Here is a 19,804-nt window from a genome sequence, read left to right on the forward strand (position 1 = left end):
TCCTTACCTGTATAAAAGACACCTGGGAGCCAGAAATCTTTCTGATTGATAGGGGATCAAATACTTATTTCACTCATTAAATGCAAATCAATGTATAACTTTTCTGAAATGTGTTTTTCTGGATTTTTTTGTTGTTATTCTGTCTCTCACTGTTCAGATAAACCTACCATTAAAATTACAGACTGATCATTTCTTTGTCAGTGGGCAAACGTACAAAATCAGCAGGGGATCAAATCATTTTTTCCCTCACTGTATACATCACAGTGAAATTCTTTTCTTCGCATATACCAGCTGAGAAAGTTGGTGTCAGAGCTCAGGGGGAGCTATGATACAGTGCCCCTGGAGCAGAGAGGGTTAAGGGCCTTGCTCAATTGCCCAACAGTGGCAACTTAGTGGTGCTGGGGCTTGAACCCCAATCCTCTGATCAACAACCCAGACCTTTAACCACTTGAGCCACCATTGCCCCTAACACTGACCACTGCCTGTGTGTGTGGAGTTCTCCCTGTTGACCACGGGTTCCCTTCAGGTTCTCCGGGTTCCCCTCTCAGACCAAAGACATGCTGATTAGAGACTGTAAATTGTTTAAGTATGTGATCGTGCCTGTGATGGGTTAGTACCCGGTTAAAGGTGTCTTCTGCCTTGTGTCCAGGGTCCTGTGTGATGGAGTCCAGGTTCTTGTGTGGGGAGGTGGTAGCTAAGACTAAGGCTAAAACATTGAACTACCGATTGGAAGGTTATGAGTTCAAATCCCAGGTCCATTTAGCTGTCACTGCTGGGCCACTGAGCAATGCCCTTAACCCTTAATTGCTCAGTTGTATAAAAATGGGGGTAAAATGGGGTAAGTCACTCTGGATAAGGGTGTCTGCCAAATGCCAGAAATGTAAATGTGTAGAATAAGTTCAACTGAAGATGGATGGATGGATACATTAAAAAGTAGGATAGACCGAAAAATCAAGGGGCCTAAAAGAGTACCAGGTGGGACACCACACAAATCTTCATTAATGCTAATAAACTGTTTATACGAAGTGTGAAATCCATTCCACAGAGTGCAGACTTCTGTAAAAATTGGATTATTGGACGCAGACTGCGGATCAGACTCCTAAAACCGATGGATTGTAAAAGGTAAAAAGCAAAATGGCGCTGCTGCGAAAGCAAAAACAGACTTGATTTCTGAAACTGAACAAAAGTCATGTTGCTAAAAGCTGGAAGTTAAGGAAGAACAACAGGGCAAAACAAGTTTTTACAAAGCTGAAGGGTGTCTTTTAATGCTAAGAAAATGCAGAGAGAGAGAGAGAGAAAGAGAGTGAGAGAGGGAGAGAGAGAGAGAGAGAGAAGCCTGCAGCCTACGCAGGACACGGGTCAGGCAAATATATGCTAATGCCATGCACCACTCACAAATTGAAAATCTCATCACGCAGTCATCTGAGCGCACCAGCCGAAACGGCATAAGTTTGTTTCTCTGCCTGCAGCAACAGGAGCCAAAACGTTGAGCAGCGACAGACGGACCTTCGATGGCAGCATTGCAGAGAGACGAGTCTCTGTTCTGAAGCTGGAGGAGAAACGGATGGACATGCTATGCTCCCTGGACTCGTGAAAAACTTTTTACTTATTGCATTGTTATAAAACTACAGAAATATTTATTATACACTATACCACATGTCATTGTTTACTCTAAACATAATCCGTATTTACCAGTAACACGGTACGGTTCAGACATTTTCAGTACATCAGTATAAACAAATGAATGATTTTTTCTCCAGTCGCAAGTCTGATAAAAAAAAAAGTCTGTTGGCTTTCAGTGTGTTTTAGATGCGTGTTTCTCAGAGCATCTCAGAGAGCAGAAATGGGTTTGACAACATTTACTTTGAAGAAACATTTGTGTGGAAAAAAACAAATCTTTTTTTTTATTTTGTAGAACTTTTCCATCAAAATATCGCTCCTAGTAGGCAAGATAAAAACAGAAATGATTCTGAAACACTACAAATTATATACAATAAACTCCTGAGTGTCTACTTTCATATGAGCTTTATATTAGCACCACTGTGAAATGTGACATGATTTAAAACTGGTACTGTGTATGAAATTGAATATATATATATATACATACTTATGACCACCTGCCTAATATTGTGTCAGTCCCACTTTTTGCTGCCAAAACAGCCCTGACCAGTCGGGGCATGGACTCCACTAGATCCCTCAAGGTGTGCTGTGGTATCTGGCACCAAGATGTTAGCAGCAGATCCTTTAAATCCTGTAAGTTGCAAGGTGGGGCCTCCATGGATCGGAGTTGTTTGTCCAGCACATCCAACAGATGCTGGATTGGATCAAGATCTGGGGAATTTGAAGGCCAAATGAACCTCAAACTCGGTGTTGTGCTTATCAAATCATCATTTCTTTGTGGCACGGCGCATCACAATTTGGCCCTTCGCTCAAACTCGCTCAAATCCTTACGCTTGTCCATTCTAACACATCAACTTTGAGGACAAAATGTTCACTTGTTGCCTAATATATCCCACCCACTAACAGGTGCCATGATGAGGAGATCATCAGGCGTATTCACTTCACCTGGAACTTCTTGTATATATTATATGGGTTATAATATGACATTATAATATAACCCTTTAAACGTACACATAAAAACGGCTGCAATAAATAACCGACAAATCCTGCTACAGTAACACGACTGCACACAAAAGGTTTCAGTCTTCAGTCTACACTGAATCATGACACAGAGTTCATCCTGAATATATATTTTTTAAAAATACAAACAAGAAGCCTGTGTTTTAAAGGCAGATCCTCACACCAGGGAAGAAATGATGCAACGTTGAAAGCTTTGTTACAGGTGTGTCAGTTTCACATCACTTCAAAGAAAGCGTCTTCTTCTTCTTCTTCTTTTTCCTCTTCTTCTTCTTTTACTTCGTCTTCTTCTTTCCAGACTTGAAATTTAAGTAACTTCACACTGCAGTTCTACCAAACACTGGGACACAGCTGTGATCTGGCTGTAGGTATGAGCCTGCAGGTAATCACATCTGTGCAGATGTTCAGTGTTCAGTTTAATGACGTCATTCTGAGTGTGATATCACATTTATACAGCAGTTTTATAAAAAAAAAATTTTCCAAATCAAGCAACTGACCCTTCAGACAGAATATGTCAAATCATTCATTTATTATTCATCCACAGCTAGCTCATGATGATTTGTACACACGTCTGTTAAAGGTGTGTCCGAACCTGTGTCTGAATCTTACGGTGTCCAAGAAGTGCAAAACAAAATAAGAAATCCAAAAATAAAAACAAAATAAGAAATCCAAAAATAAAAACAAAATAAGAAATCCAAAAACAGAATAAAAATTCCAAAGACAAAATAATAATAAATAATAAAATAATAAATCCAATAACAAAATAACAAAAACAAAATAATAAGTCCAATAACAAATAACAAGAGCAAAAACAAAAATAAAAACAAAATTAGAAATCCAAAAAACACGAGGACAATTCAGACAAACCGGAAAAGCTAGATATAGTTTGTGAATGGAATTCTTCCCTCTGATTGGACGAGACATCTGTCACTCAGGATATACAGGAAGTCCAGCAGGCTGCAGCAGTAGAAAGTGGATTGGTGTGTGTATGAACACAGCTCTTGCAGTTTGGTCTTCCAAACATTCCTGCATTCTTCAGGTGTGTTTTTAGAGATCACAAACTAATCCCCCCCCCAACACCCCCCGCTCCAGGGGCGCTGTATCATGGCTGACCCTGTGCTCTGACCCCTACTCTCCATGGATGGGATATTTGAAGAAGAATTTCACTGTGAAGCAATGAATATGTGACAAATAAAGGCAACTTAATTTAAGAAATGGTTTAAAGTGAATGCAGAACTCCACACATGTACAAGAAATAAAGTTAGATACACAATGCTTGAGTGACAGATGTCTCGTCCAATCAGCAGTTGTTCGTTCCATTGTTCCATTGTTGTTTTCTGATTTGTTATTTTGTTCTGCACTTCTCGGACACTCGTAGAATCTGGCTTCCCTTTTTATCTTCATCAGAGGTACTTTCTTATTTCACCTCAAACGTTACCTCGTTACATCTATGAAAAATGAATCGTCTGCTACATCCGTTGATGATGATGCTAACTCTGCTGTAGTAACTGTTTTGATAGTACTGCTGCCAGACCTGGAATCTTACCCAGACGAGCAGTGACACACACACACACACAAAAACACACACACACACACAGCAAAACATCCCGAAATGGTTATACTATCTATAAGCATTCTTAAAAACGTCGCTTATCCAATCAAATCGGTGAAACAGGTTTCTGTTCAAGGCATCGGAAATGTTCCGTAAACCAAGATTCATGGCGAGTACGACATGGTCATGACCCGTGAGATGTGGGGAACGCACATGCCAAAGGACTTTTCATTACTATTCAAAATCAGTAGCACATTTGTTTAAAAGTCTTTTCTGGGAATTTTCCAAATACAATGTGAAATTTAAGTATTTCCTTTTTTAAAAAACTATTTGCTTTATAAGTATTTTGCAGGAGTTTTCCAAAAAAAAACAATTTTTGCAATGTAACTATTTTCCGGAAATTTTGCAAAAACAATTTTGGCAATTTAAGTATCTTCTTTTTGGAAATCCCAAAAAGAAAAACTACTTGAAATTAAAGTATTTTCTGGGAATTTTCCTAAAACAATTTGCAATGAAAGTATTTTTGGAGTTTTCCAAAAAAACAATTTTTGTAATTTAAGTAATGAAAGTATTTTCTGGGAAATTTCAAAAACAATGTGCATTTTTCCAGAGAATTTTCCAAAAGCAATTTGCAATTGAAGTATTTTCTGGGAATTTCCAAAAAAAAAAAAAAAAAAACTATCTGAAATTTAAGTATTTTCTGGAAATTTTTCAAAAACAATTTGCATTATTTCCAAAAAACAATTTTTGCAATTTCCAATTCCATTGGAGAATTGTCCAGGAAATACTTCCCTGTTTTCCTGAGTTCCACATCACTCGTTCACATTAACCTTCCATAATCTGACTCTAGTTTGGTCTATCCTGGTCAGAGTTGCTGTGGATTCGGAGTCTATCCTGGGAACACCAGGGGTCAGGATGAAGTAGCCATTAAAAGTAGCCTATTTAGTGTCAAGATTTTTTAACCACCTTGTTGTTGCCTGTTTCACACTGGCTGTTAATCAGCAGTTTGTGGATGAACTACAGCCACAGTGTAGTGGAGTAGGGTGGGCATGTGGGCGTGGCTAAGTGCAACATTTAGGCATAATGAGCTCTATATTCCCTGTATATTAATGTGATTTGTTTTGAAGCCTTTTTCATTACTGTCTAACCTAAAAAAATAAAAAAAAAAGAATAATCCCACCTACCCACATGCTCTGGGTCTCCTGGGTCTCTGAACGGCGTAATGCCGACTTTTTGTCACGCTCAATAAATTAAAAGGCAATTTCGAATGCACTGCATCAATCTGCCTCCTCTGGCTCTGGGTCTATTGAACAATAAACCACTGCAGAAGTTTTTCTACTGAGAATCTTTTGATGAAATAATAACATAATAAAAGCAGTGAGAGTTTTCATCTTGCTGTTCTTACAAACCTATAAATAACACGATGAATTATTGATTTTATTTTCCTGCTTATAGCAGACTTTTTTTTTCCATCCGCTCATATTTTCTGTCAGTGTTGTAACTGTGTGAGCGTGAGTGTGTACGTGTGTGTGTGTGTGTGTGTGTATGTGCTTAGAAGCACAGTCAATAGCCCTCATACACAGCTAAATTTCCCTTATTGGAATCTTCACTTTTATGTCTCTGTACTGCATTAGAGTGTCCTGTTTTTACCTTACACTGGCAGAAAGATGATGATGTAAATGACAGCTGATGCATTTTAAAGCTTTGGTCTAACGGCACACCGGACAGTTTGACTTGTTCCAGCCCATATCACCTGATGGTACGTGATACCATGTACAGAAGAGTTACTTTTCTGTGGATTCAGTCAGTATAATCTTACTGACCACTTTATTGGACATGCAATTATCTAATCAGCCAATCACATTGAATCTGCCCAGTTTCTGTGCATTTCTAAACTCTGTAGTATCAGATTCCTGGTCTTGGTGACCTCAAGGTTAAGGTTGAATGTGTTGAATGTGCAACCTGAGCTGCTTTTCTGATCATCACCACAGTTGGTGGTCTTATCCACAAAGGGCCGGTGTGGGTGCAGGTTTTTATGGATAATTTCATGGATTGTGGATAAGACTGGACATCACTGGTCTAAGGTGAAGCAAAAGTAATCATTACCAGAGGAAAATGCAGGTTTTTCACCATCCTCTGTCCTTTCCCCTTCAGTGAAGTGCTTTTTCTACCAGATGAATTTTATGCATGTCACCACGGTTTTAAATAAAAAACAAGACGGTAGTTTTCTGGTGTATCCTGGAAATCTCGCCGTAACAAGAAATCAAAAATTTATGGCTGGAGCATAAATATTGGAATTTTTTTGTTTGTTTGTTTTTAAACCTTGGTGTTGTGGAGAAAGCTGAAAATGACTCTTGTTCAAGGCAAATTTGATCATCAAGAGTGGATCCAAAGCAAAGTAACTTTTAACCAGAATAAACCATATCTTTTTCTTCTGGTAATGGTGTCCATATGTTTTATCTCTCCACTGTTTTAGCTGAAATATAAACTGAAAAAAGGTCGTTTTCTGGCAGGAAATATTGTTGTAGAAATCACATGGCAGGGGAGCTGAAGCTGTCCAGTTTGGATGTGTTTCTACACACTGCAGTATGAGGTTCCTGTTCCTGGCTGATTCCCCTGCTGGAGCTCATTCACCTCAAGGACACGGTTAAATATCTTGTATAATCTGAGATCCTTTTCTGCTCACCATGTTCGTAAGTAGTGGTCAGCTGAATCGCATTCTGTCATGCGCTGTGTATGTGAACTTAAGCTAATCGGCTATTATATCATGTGATAACGTCATGAACGTGGACATGTGGATATTCAGTGTGAAATGTTCGAAAAGGACAAATGTGTCATGATGCACCTTTCCAAGAAAGGGTTTTCTGAAGGGTCGAAGCAACACTGATGCAGAATCTCACGGACTCCGTGTCAGAAACAAAATAAATGAATAGCAAAGAGATCCGGTCCATGGTAAATTCCCACCTCATGCCCAGCGTTCCCGGGATAGATGCTTGAAAGCATGTTGTGTCGTAAAAAATTCTGTGTGAAGTCACATCCATAACTAGTGTCCATATATAAGTAATATGTTGATCAATGTCTTGGTTTGGAATACTACACTCTCTCTGAAGGAGAAAAGCAAGCAGAGAAAAAACAAAAAAAGAATTTTGCCTTGTATATCGAGCTAATTTTATCATAATATCTGCTCGGGAACTAACATGCAGCTCCGTTTTTTATCGAACAAAAATACCTGTTTTCTATTAGTTCATAAGACCATGAATTCACAGGATAAAGTTGGTGCAAATCGAAAGCTTTTTCCCGTCATTTGTCCTTTCACCTTCAATTTTTGCGAGTGTTTCATATCACCACTTTTGTTTATCTAAAAAAAAAATCTTGAAGAAAAAAATTAAAATAAATTAAATAAAAATGTGTTTATGTTATCACAATTAATCACAATTTTAGATTGTGCTGTAATTACACACGTCTACGGCTACCGTATTGAGTAACAGCTGGACTTCAGCTCCAGCTTCAAACCATTAACCGTATGTTTAAAACCGTATGTTATTTTTTCATAATGCAGTGAAAATACACTCATCTTCATCTGTTCATCTATATAGAACTGTCTTTAAAAAAGCTGAACTCTTTTATCTTGGACTTTGAAGCAAACAACCAAGTGCTCATTATTATTAGAGTACAACTGCCTTTTATTTTCTCTACTTGAGCATGCAGAACAGTGTGTGAAAAAATGTAGAAGAAGAAGCTTTTATTATCGCCACACGTACATTACAGCACAGTGGAATATTTTTCTTCGCATGTCCCAGCTGAAGAAGTTGGGGTCAGAGGGCAGGGGCAGCTATGATACAGCACCCCTGGAGCAGAGAGGGTTAAGGGCCTTGCTCAATTGCCCAACAGTGGAGCCTGGTGGTGCTGGAGCTCGAACCACAATCCTCCAATCAACAACCCAAAGCCTTAACCACTTGACCCACCACTGCCCCAATTGCCCCCATAAATGTTCAGTGGTTATGATGACTAATTAGAACTGGAAATGAAACCCTGAATAAAGCGATGAGGAAGCATTTACAGCCCCAGCGTTTCCACATCCAGTTCTCTCTTCTTATTGGTCACATGTTGATTCATTTCCTACAGCAGCTCTGCTTATCATTGAAATCAGATTATTATTACTGTTTCTATAGCAACAAGTAATTCATAGGAGACTTGACTGATCATGGTCCATGTTTATTAATAATAAACAGATTTTTTAAAAATGAAAGTGTTCTTATTTACCAAAGAAAAGTGAAGAATCTTTAACTTTATCTCTATGGAGGCGTTTATTAAACATTTAAGTAAGGAGTCTCCAGTGTTAGAATTTTGCTCACGAAGCCTACAAGTGATGAGTGATACCTTGTTACAACTCAGAAAACATTAATTTTAACCCAAAATGGATAAATAGTCCATAAATAATTTTAAAAATGCACACTTTGGCAAACTGATCTGATCTAAGTGATATAAAACCCTAGATATGATATATCATGTATATGACATTTTTATAGAAAGAATTAACAGCCGTAATTCAATTTTGTGTCACTGATTATTTTCCTGCCCTCAAAGAGCAGCTGTTGAGACGAGACTAGCGAGACTCATAACTCACACCACCACAAATAGAACACCACGCTGCAGGGAAGTGGCTTTCGTCCTGACTCGCGCCCCCCGCTGTTTCCCTGCCTGTGATTGGTTATCCCTTAGCGAAGGTGTCAGCGTGTAAAGGAGATTAATTGATATCGCTTTCACCTTGTGGTTAAAACGAGGAAAATTTGAGTCGGCTTTATTAGCACACGTGGCGGAGACACTTGCAAGAGCTCACGAGGGAAAAGGATCAGTTTCAAGCACGATAGGATGTTATTAACAAGCCGAGACGGAGACTTCAAACTGTTTTTTTTTTTTATTATTGGGCCCTGCTGGAAACTGGTGGAAATACAAAACCGGTTGAACATTGTGTTATTGCAATGGGGGCGGGATTATTATGGAAATAAAAGGTGTGTTTCAGGTTACGTGCTGGGTTTTTTTTTTGTCAGACATGAATACAAAATGTAAACAGAAGTCAGTGTGTTTCCAATCATATGTCTGTCTAGACTCTTGAATGAAAATCCGCTCGTAACGCAAAGTGTAGTGGAGCGATTTCCCGCAGAGAGAGCTTTCACGCTTCAAGCACCGAACTCTCACAAACTCACCTGTTTGATAGCATGCAGCAGCTTCCCGTAAGAGTAAACAATGACGAGGAAGGGGAGGATGAGGCAGAAGATAAAGAGGCAGATGATGTAGGAGATGTTGTTGGTTGTCTTGGCCATCTAGTCCACCGAGCAGGTGGTTCCGGGGCCCTCGGGTCCGTAGCGACTCCAACCGAAGAAGGGTGGGAGAGTCCAGATGAGGGAGTAGACCCAGGACAGCATGACTCCTACTGCAACCTTCCTGTAGTCGGTGACGTCGGGCTCGGAAGGACACATCATGGTACAGTAGCGCTCATAGGAAAGCACGGCCAGGGAGATACGATGCCTGAAGAGATGCATGATGGGATATAATATTATCCTACAATACATTAAGCAGGTGAGGATCAGAGTGTAACTGTTACAAATGAAGTATCAATAGTCCTAAATGGCCATGGGCAAATGTATGTGCACCCCTGACCTTCACACCCATATGTGGTTCTTCCTCAAACTGTTCCTAAAAGCTTGGAAGCACACACTTGTAAATGCTGTCGATTTTCCTTCACTGAGATTCAAAGCCCCTGAGCATGGTGTGGAGGTTACGATTGGAATGGAAGCACTCTGAGAGCCCTGACTCTGACTCAACCCCACTGAACACCTTTTGGGATAAACTGGAACTGGAGCCTCCTCACAAACCCAACATCAGCGTCTGATCTCACTAATGATCCTGTAGCTGAATGAACACAAATCCCCACAGCCACAATCCAACATCTAGTAGAAAGTTTTCTCAGAAGAGAAGAGTGGAGATTTATATAACACCAAAAATTGGGGAAACGGGATGTTCTACAGAGTGCATATGGGTCGGATGAGCAGGTGTGCACAAACTTTTGGTCATGCTAAAGGTAAAAAAAAAAAAAGTCATACTCTTGAACAGAGAGTCCCAACCATGGTCATGCAGAAACTTCTGTCATTTTTCTTGCTTTAACAAACCTGAAAGCAGGAAAAGAAAACACTACAGGGGGTTTCTCTAGAGGTTCTCCAAGACCAAGTTGTGTTCTTCAAGATTCTTCAACCCCTGGGATTTTTTTTACCCTAAAAGGTGAAGTCATTTAAGAAAGCATGTAGGTTGCTAGCTAGGTCCTGATTCAGATACATTGGACTATGAGCAGTCTGATATTTTGAGGGGATATGGTATCTTAGAGATTAAGGTGTTTTCTTAGTACCTCTGATCAGAAGGTTGTGAATCCCAGGTCCACCATAGTGTCACTGCTGGACCCCTGAGCAAGGCCCTTATCCCACAAGCTTTAGGATCATGTGTTGTCGTACTTCTATACACATACACGTGTCCTGAAACTTGTAACATATTGTAAATATGTGTGTTTCGTATTGAACAGCACAGTAAATTAAGCACTAATTTATTGGTATCAGTTTACTGTGATTATTATTGTCTAGACCCAGTTGGTCTCCTCCCCCCACTATTAGCTTTGTAAGCCACCTGTTACGGCCTACCTCTGGGTCGTGACACAGGGACACAAACTTTTGCTTGCTATCGAACAAAACTAACCAAAGGTCAGTATTTGTGATTGTCTTTTACCACATTTACATTTCTAGCATTTGGCAGACGCCCTTATCCAGAGCGCCTGGATACATTTTTATCTCATTTTCTACAACTGAGGGTTAATGGACATGCTCAGGGGCCCAGCAATGGCAGCTTCATTGACCTGGGATTTGTATTGACAACCTTCTGATCTAACCCTAACCCCAAACTCTAACTCTAACCACTAACCATAATCCTAACCCCTAACCATAATCCTAACTCCTAACCCTAATCTACATGATATGACTGAACAGAATCGTTTTTAGGATCACATGAACAGTTCATAGGTACAAATCTACAGAATCCAAATGAGATCATTACCTGAAAATGGTGTGAGTCTTTGTATCATACCGAATCTCACCTTTTTAATCAATTTTAGTCCAATCTCCTTCATGTTCTGAAGCTTCCTCTACTTTAAATTCATAATAGCAGATCAAAAACTGGCATTGTCCTTGCAGTTTTCACACCATTTTATCCTCATCCAGCGGCTCAGATGGTCAAACACCGTTTAGAATTCCTTAACCTCTAAGCTACCACATCCCACTCCCACGTCTTTCCATGTGGAACCATAGCTGGAATACAGGATCCTCGTTCCTCATGATCCAACCGATGCAAAATGATCCGAAAAGTGCACCATGAATAGGTTCTACAGGTGGAAGTAAGATTAAATACGAAAGCAACGAAAGTCACCCTCTTGAGGAATTAACCCTGATTAACCCTGATTGATTTTTACACTCTTAGTTGCAGGCGAGCTTTTACACTTTTCTGCCCGTAAGCTTCAGATTCTTCAGATTTTTCTTTACGCCAGCATTAAAAATTTATTCAGTTTTCTATTGAATGTGCACAGACTACTATGGAGTTTATTTCTATTCACATACAGCAATCAGCTCTCAGGCAATCAATGCACCATTGTGGACGTACGTTGGCTCGATTCGGAGGCCTAACCGCACTCTGGTGACACGTGGATCTGGTTTTTTGATTTCTCTCTGCCTCATATTCAAAAGTAATTACAAATATTTCAGTTTCTAATGATTTTAATTAGAGCGTCTGGAGCTAACGGCGAGGCGGATCACATTCTGATCGATGGATCGAGATCGTAACACAGCTCTTCTGCCAGAAACACGTTTTATTGCACTTTAATCAAACGGCAAATCGATTCCACTGAGTTAACTGGGACGTCCTGGGTGTATTATTATAGAAGATATTAGGTTTAATCATATAAAGTAGCTCAGATTTGTGAAAATAATATCAATAATAATAAACAAAAAAAGCTTTGGATGTCAGAAGGAAAATATCTTCTGTGACTTGTTTTGTTTATTTATTGTGTATATAAATGTAGACGAACTTAGCAGCCATAAAAAAATATGATTTCTTTTAACAAAAAAATGACATCATGCTTGTTATCAGTTTATACAGTAGTTATAACTAACATTGTGATGGCTATGAAGAAGATTCCTGTTATCCTCTGTTGAAGTTAATAAGAAGCAAAACATAGATAGATAGATAGATAGATAGATAGATAGATAGATAGATAGATAGATAGATAGATAGATAGATAGATAGATAGATAGATAGATAGATAGATAGACATGAGGATAGATAGATAGATAGATAGATAGATAGATAGATAGATAGATAGATAGATAGATAGATAGATAGATAGATAGATAGATAGATAGATAGATAGATAGATAGATAGATAGATAGATAGATAGATAGATAGATAGATAGATAGACCACAAAGAAACCTTCTCTGTCCTGAAGATGGCAGAAAAGCTCTGACACCGGAGACTCCTTCCGGAAATGTTTCAATTCTATAATAAATGTCTCTTTATAACAACAACAAACTTCACCATGTCAGCGATTCCACGCAGCTCCAAACTAATTGGAACAGATTTTAATTAACAAGTAAAAAAAACCACAACCAACTCTCACGATTCTGTCCTGATTAGGAATCCTGCTCCGACAAAGAAATCATGCTGTTTATTATCAAGATTGTTTTTTTAAATGAATATTCCACCTGAAACCTGGTACATGTCATTTTTTATTTTTTTGTTACGAATCCATTAAGGAAACCGCTGGAGCATATGGTGAGAAAATCTCCAGAGCCGCTGCTATTGATGAAAAACGGTGTTAATCGAATGCAAATGAAAAGACGAGCCTGGAAAATGACATCCGGCAAGAACATACCAGGCTACTTCATGCTCATTAAATTTAATGTGATTAGAAGTAAAAAAATTTCTTCTTTGAACATCTGACCTCCTTCTGCTGCGTCGGAGTGAAACATTCTTCTTTTCGGCTCGCTCCAAGAAACAACGAGAGCTAATTAAACTTTTTTTTGCCAAACTAAAGGGTTAGACCTGTGAAAAATCTCCATGCTGTGTTGTGTGTGTGTGTGTGTCTGTAGAGAGAACAAACTTCCTTTCTCTTGTCATGTTGCTGTTTTGTCTTAAACCTGATCAGAATCCTCGGCTAATTCTGCACCGTTGCGCTCAATTAAAAGAAAGAAAAATCGTATTAAATATCGTTTTCTTTCTCGTATTACTCCCGGTCCCTGCAGATGTGCTTCACTGTTATCTAAAGAACATTTAACTTCATGTGAATGAAATATACATGTAATAAATTTGATTTATTTTCCCCCCATAATGCCGTGCTCGTTGTGTTTCAATGCTCCATAAGCCAGAGAATAACTCGTGACAAGCGATCCTGAGAGCATGGAAAAATCTAGAATAATCATTTCGATCATTCAGGGCATGCTGTTAGAGGAAAATATACAACGATGCGGTGGAATATTGAAGCGGAAGTTGATTATTTTTTAATATTATCCTCTTACACAACAGCAATTTCCATTTGAATTCATTAACGAACAACAACTCGTGCTTTTTATTTCTTTAGTGTTGTGAAACTTCCTGTTCTCGAAAAATGTACAGCAGCTTTAAACAGTCCTTCCCCCACAATCTGCTCTTAGTTAAGTTAAGAAATCAGAAAATAAACACAAAACTGTCCTGAACACTTCCTCATGTCAGAAGAAATGAAAGTTACGTCTCTCTGTGCTGTTTAATTAAACACTTTATGTAGAAATGGTGTAACTGAGCCATAAACTGGAATCGTTTATTAGTCGGGATACCGATTTATTCCTCAGTCATCAAGCAGGAGTGATGTATTGTTCGTAAAAATAAATCCAGTTAGCTCAGAAAAAAATATCAGCTACAGTTTAAAAGGTTTAAGACGGAGACTTAAAGACGGCTTCAGTGTAAAAGGGTTAAAATTAGAGACCAAAGTTTACCTGCTGCCTCAAAACCCTGAAGAAACACAACCTGAAGGTGACCAGAGGTCAAGAAAATCCAAAACTGGTCAAGACAAGCCAGTTAAATAGATAGATAGATAGATAGATAGATAGATAGATAGATAGATAGATAGATAGATAGATAGATAGATAGATAGATAGATAGATAGATAGATCTCAAGTGTTCAGTTTCAAATAGAATCACTGAAGTTAAATTGTTAACTGTGAATTTCTATGCAGATTACATGGTCACTCAGACCATCAGCCAAGGCGTATGCATTAATTTAAAACCAATGATAGTAGCCATTAAACTGGGGCGAAAGTAACGGCACCCTATAAAAGAAAAAGAAAAGAATTTATTTCATCATTGGAATTGTAGAAATTAACGCAATGTGAGGCAACTCTTTTGAAAGTTATAACGTATTTTGAACAAATTTGGGCCGAGACGAATCACGTGACACACGTACAGCCATCTTTGAACATGAGTCCAGTGTCTTCACAGAGAGGAGTTTAAAAGAAGAATCCTGAGCTTGTGATTTCATCAATTCATGCAGTTGTACCTCGTACAAAAAACTCTTTAAGCTGCACCACAAATTTTGGAAAAATCCCCCAAACGTTTTTGGCTGCAACAATCCCAGAAAATGATTCTGGTGATTCCCTGCAGTGGCTGAGCTGCGTTACTGGGAATCAAATCAAATCACTGTGTTGTTTCCAGCTCTGTGAGCTTTGCCTTTTATGGAGTTTTGTGGGCATGGCTAAACGTAAATCAGCTTTGCTTTTATCATGCTCGGTAATTCACAAATGGTTCGAATTTATAACAAAAAAAATCAGCATTACTGAAACTACTGGAGGAAATATTTCATTCGGATTGCCTTCGAAAACTTTTACACACAATTTTTGATTTAAATAAAATTGATAAATGAGGCCCAGTGTGTTAGAACACATTAATGTGTTTAGATGATTTAAATATGCAAATTACACAGTGATTAACTGCTCAACAGAATCAAGCTTCCCTACATGAGCATCACATCTCCAGCCAAACTGAAGAAGCTCGTTTTCTTGCCTCATCGACTAGACGTGAAGTAAAAGAATAAATTTGTGCGATTATATTTAGCCGAGTTTCTCCCCCTGGTTCCACCTGCCTCTGCTGGGGGCGTCATTAACCGAGTTCTGGGTTCAAGTGCAGCTTAATGAAGGGAGAGAGACACAAGGGCAACAGGCTATGTGGATAAATCGAGGGGGGAAAAAAGGTGACAAGGTCGAAGGATGAAGCAGATGGTCAGTTAGCAGGTGGGAGCAAAGCAAACATACAGAGAGGTTAATGAATTAAAATCCAGGCCTGAGGACGTATTTTGGGAAATCAATTAAAACATGATCCCTGTTCGGGAATATTTTCAGCACTGGGTTGTGTGATGAACCGGATTCACTCCAACCTGGAGTATTGTCTTCTAACAGCATGGGTTTATTCCACTTATACCTCAGCAATTTGTCAACAATTACATTGACTTAGAAAGTCTTTATTTGTCACATATACATTACTGCATAGTGAAATTCTTTCTTTGCGTATCCTATCCTTAGAGGGTCAGAGCTCAGCCATGTTGTAGTTGTAGCACCCCTGGAATGGGGAGGGGGGTTTCGATTTCCCATGGTGGCAGCTTGGAGGTGCTGAGGGCTTGAACCCCATTCTTACAAACAACAACTCAGAGCCTTAACCACTTGAGCTCCCACCACCTATTTATTAAAGAATGACATCATACTTTTATACATTCGTAGAAAAATAAACACATGGTACTAAAATGATAGTGAGCTGTATCTTTCTTTAGTCCAGATAGTCCTGCTTTCTATGTACAAGATAAATGTACTAAAGGTACAAAGGTAGCTTTTATTATATAAGATTTAATTTTAATCTTTTAAGGTAAATTAGGTAAGTTGGAATTATTATTATTATTATTATTATTATTATTATTATTATTATTATTATTAAAATATACATAATAAATGTCTACCAAACTGTATTTCTCCTTGTCACTCTGGTGGTACCCCCTCAGTTTTTATCCCATTTATACCTTTAATGTGCATCTTTCACCTGGAAATGTGGATCCAGAACCATTAAAATCCTTAAAATCATGATCAAAGGTTCATTTAAAGCTTTAGTCATTACATTCACCTTTCTAGGTAAGAAAAAGCTACTAAAGGTACTAAAGGTGTACGCTTTGAAAAATGGTACTACCCCAGCAAAGAACAATGGTCTTCTTCAGTATCTTTAGATCTGAAAGCGATCAGAGCATGATCTAAATCCATATGGAATTTCTTATTAAGGATTATTTTTATTTCATTCTCAAAAAACAAAGGATTATAAATTGTACCTTTCCTGAGGTGATCTTCACTGCTTCATATGTCTGGCATCTTTAATAAGGATATCTCACCTGGAAATGCGTGTTAAAGGATTACGTGCACATTTAAAAATGATTTAAGGGACCGGGACCGGATAACAGGGATGATTACACTAATTCTACACACACACACACACACACACACACTAAAGGTATTAAAGGTACAGATTGTGTAAGGCACCGTTACAACGACACAGCAAGGTACTTTTCCTTTTTTCCCGTTTTAATATGCGTTTCACGTGAAATATAACATCTGTGGTAGATACAGTAGCTTTAAATTGATAGGAGAGGGATTGATACTGAAGGTACTTGATGGTACCGCACCCGTGATATGGAATGCTACCGTTTAGTACCTGAGAGTGCACATGCAACTTTCCTCGCGATTATAAATGCCGTTATAATAAAGTGAGAGCAGTGTCATTATTTAATAATAATAATAATAAAAAACCTGAAATAAAGAGCACACACAAGCGCATACTCACCGAAGAGCGAATTGGCGAACCCGTACCACACGCACGCGGTGCGTCCCGCCAGCCAGCGTCCGCGCGTGCTGGCGGCGAGGCTGAACGGTGTGGCCAGCGCGCACACGAGCATGTCGCTCACTGAGATGTTTATGAGCAGCAGGTTGATGGGAGAGCGCAGCGCCTTGTGGCGGCCGAACAGCACGAGCGCCAGCAGATTGCTCACAAAGCCGAAGGTGGCGATGAGCCCGAGACACGCAGCCACCACTGAGTGTCCGGTCGGGCTCAGGTTGAGCTCGGAGTCGCGAGCCGCTCCGCTGTCCGAGAGATACCCCGGAGATCCGCAGCAGCCGTTGGATGGACCAAACCATCGCTGGTCCGCGCGCATTGGACACAAACACACAGACGCACACACACACAGATACACACACACACACACACACACTTCCCAGAGTTCACACGCGGGGATGAAGCGGTTTTATTTGTGTTCAGGGTTTGAAAGAAAGACCAGTGATTGTAGGAAAGGCGGAACAACTGCCATAAGATTTTGTTTTAGTGTTTCATGCGGTGAGAAGGTGAGAAGTTTGGAGTGGCTCTGCTCCACCGTGTGGTGATTGGACAAAGCCTCACCTCCTCCATACACACACACACACACACACACAGAGAGAGAGAGAGAGAGAGAGAGATTCTCTAGCAATCCCTGTGAGGTCATTCCCCTGACTAATTTTCAAGAATATTAATTAGTAATAGCCTTAACCTCAGTACCCAAACACACACACACACACACACCAATTTTTGTGTTTTCTTTTTACGCCTTTTGCCTTTTTTCTCATGGGGAGCAGTCACAAGGTCACCACAAGGTCACATATATTCTCGTCATTGTGGACGTGTTTTGTATTCACCAAGATATAAATACATGCATACACTTGCACTATGCACTACACACACACACACACACACACACACACACGAGTTCTGCATTGCCACATTTAACAGCTTTTAGTTTAATAAGCCGTTAAATATCTCACTCAGAATGAATAAGGCACACATGCACACCTGAAGGCCTGAAGGAAATTAGATACAGTACTTAGATCCTGTGTGTGTGTGTGTGTGTGTGTGTAAGCTTTGGGAATAACTGTCAGATTTCATTGAGTGGTGTTGAGAAAGACTTTGTTCTTGAAAATCTGCTAATTTCCTCCTAAATTACAGCAAAATACTCCATGAGCATTACATTTTGGCCTTTAAAAGTTGTTTAAGTCACAGCAAAACTGACCAAACAAACAAAAAGCAGAAACAAATGTGATAGCCAGCAAATCTGGCGACGTGCTTGTCCAAATTACCTCAGGAATAGAGCTTTTCATTTAATCTGTATTGATAATGTCTTTTTCCTGGTTATAATAATCATACGTGTATGAATGTAGGTCAGCTTTTGCTTCTCTCCTAAACAGTTCCACATTTCCAGTCTTAATGCAGCATTAATGGCCATAAAGTGCACTATAAAGTGAAATCTATTGCTGAGTAAGTGTCTGGTCTTCACTGGAGGACATTTTAGCTGTCGATGCTGGAGGACGTCTAGAATTATTTTTACTTAAATTCATGGAAGTGTTCATTCTGTCCTGTCTGGATCCTAGGCAGGGTCATATTGCCCCAGGCCTTTTAGTGAGCTTAAATTAGATCCACGCCGGTCTTAATGAGGGGACACACTGCAAAAGTAGTTCCATCCTCCATTTATCAGAACAACACAAGCTTGCTGTCCATGGTCCTGAACCTTTATTGCATGCAAACGATACGATTTCAGCTCTCGGTTCGATATGATTCGATAATTATCACTAAAATTTACAATGGTACAACATTATCGATTTATCAAATATCAAATATGATGTTTGACAAAACCACAGAATCTGCCACGATACGATACAATACGATTAGATTTGATTTTCAGTGTTCGACATTTGATCTTATCAACACCACTAAATCTGCTGTGATACAATTTGATTCCATTTTGTTTCATAAGGCAATGATTCGATATCTGAAGACAGCCCTGGATCTGTTATGAGAAGATTCAACATGATCATGATGATGAGACAATAAGTCATTGTTTCAAGATACTGAGCCAATAAGATACCAAGTCATAATTCTGAGATACCAAGTCATGATGATGAGATAAGTTATGATGATGAGATAAGTTATGATAATGAGATAATAAGTTATTATGATGAGATAATAAATTATAATGATGAGATAATGAGTCATCATTTCAAGATACTGACCCAGTAAAGTACTAAGTAACAATTATAAGACACCTAATCATGATGATGAGATAATATATTATCATTTCAAAATGCTGAGCTATTAAGACACCAAGTTTGAGAGGAGATACCAATGATCCATAAGGCAGTGATTACATTTTTAAAGATAGGCATCATTAGTTTTGGCCAGCATTTGTTCTGGAATCTGAGCTAATTTTCAAATGGTAATAATGTTGAAATGGACTATTTTAAGCAACAGAGTTCCAGGCAATTCATCCTGATCAATTATTTACATGTCAGTTTTTTTTTTTTTTGATAAATCAATTTCTGCTTGGATCAATTTGTTAACTGCTTCATCAATCCCAGTCACTGGATCACTAAACCTTCTCTCTAATCATAAGGGACATTTACTGCTTACTATATACAGTATACTACATATTGTAACATGG

The 19,804-nt window shown here is 39.0% G+C and overlaps 1 protein-coding gene across 1 annotated transcript in view; it reads right to left on the bottom strand.

Moving 5' to 3' along the window:
- Window positions 1-17,818, bottom strand: part of tmtopsa (teleost multiple tissue opsin a) — a 42,706-nt gene extending 24,888 nt beyond the window's left edge. Inside the window, 5 exon segments of the mRNA XM_058418185.1 lie at window positions 9,397-9,718; window positions 17,112-17,465; window positions 17,467-17,479; window positions 17,520-17,614; window positions 17,616-17,818. Of these exon segments, the coding sequence (XP_058274168.1) occupies window positions 9,397-9,718; window positions 17,112-17,465; window positions 17,467-17,479; window positions 17,520-17,614; window positions 17,616-17,818 (987 nt within the window).
- Between the last annotated feature and the right edge of the window lie 1,986 nt (window positions 17,819-19,804).

The sequence above is a fragment of the Hemibagrus wyckioides genome, linkage group LG20 (genome assembly GCF_019097595.1).
Source record: "Hemibagrus wyckioides isolate EC202008001 linkage group LG20, SWU_Hwy_1.0, whole genome shotgun sequence".
NCBI lineage: Eukaryota > Metazoa > Chordata > Actinopteri > Siluriformes > Bagridae > Hemibagrus > Hemibagrus wyckioides.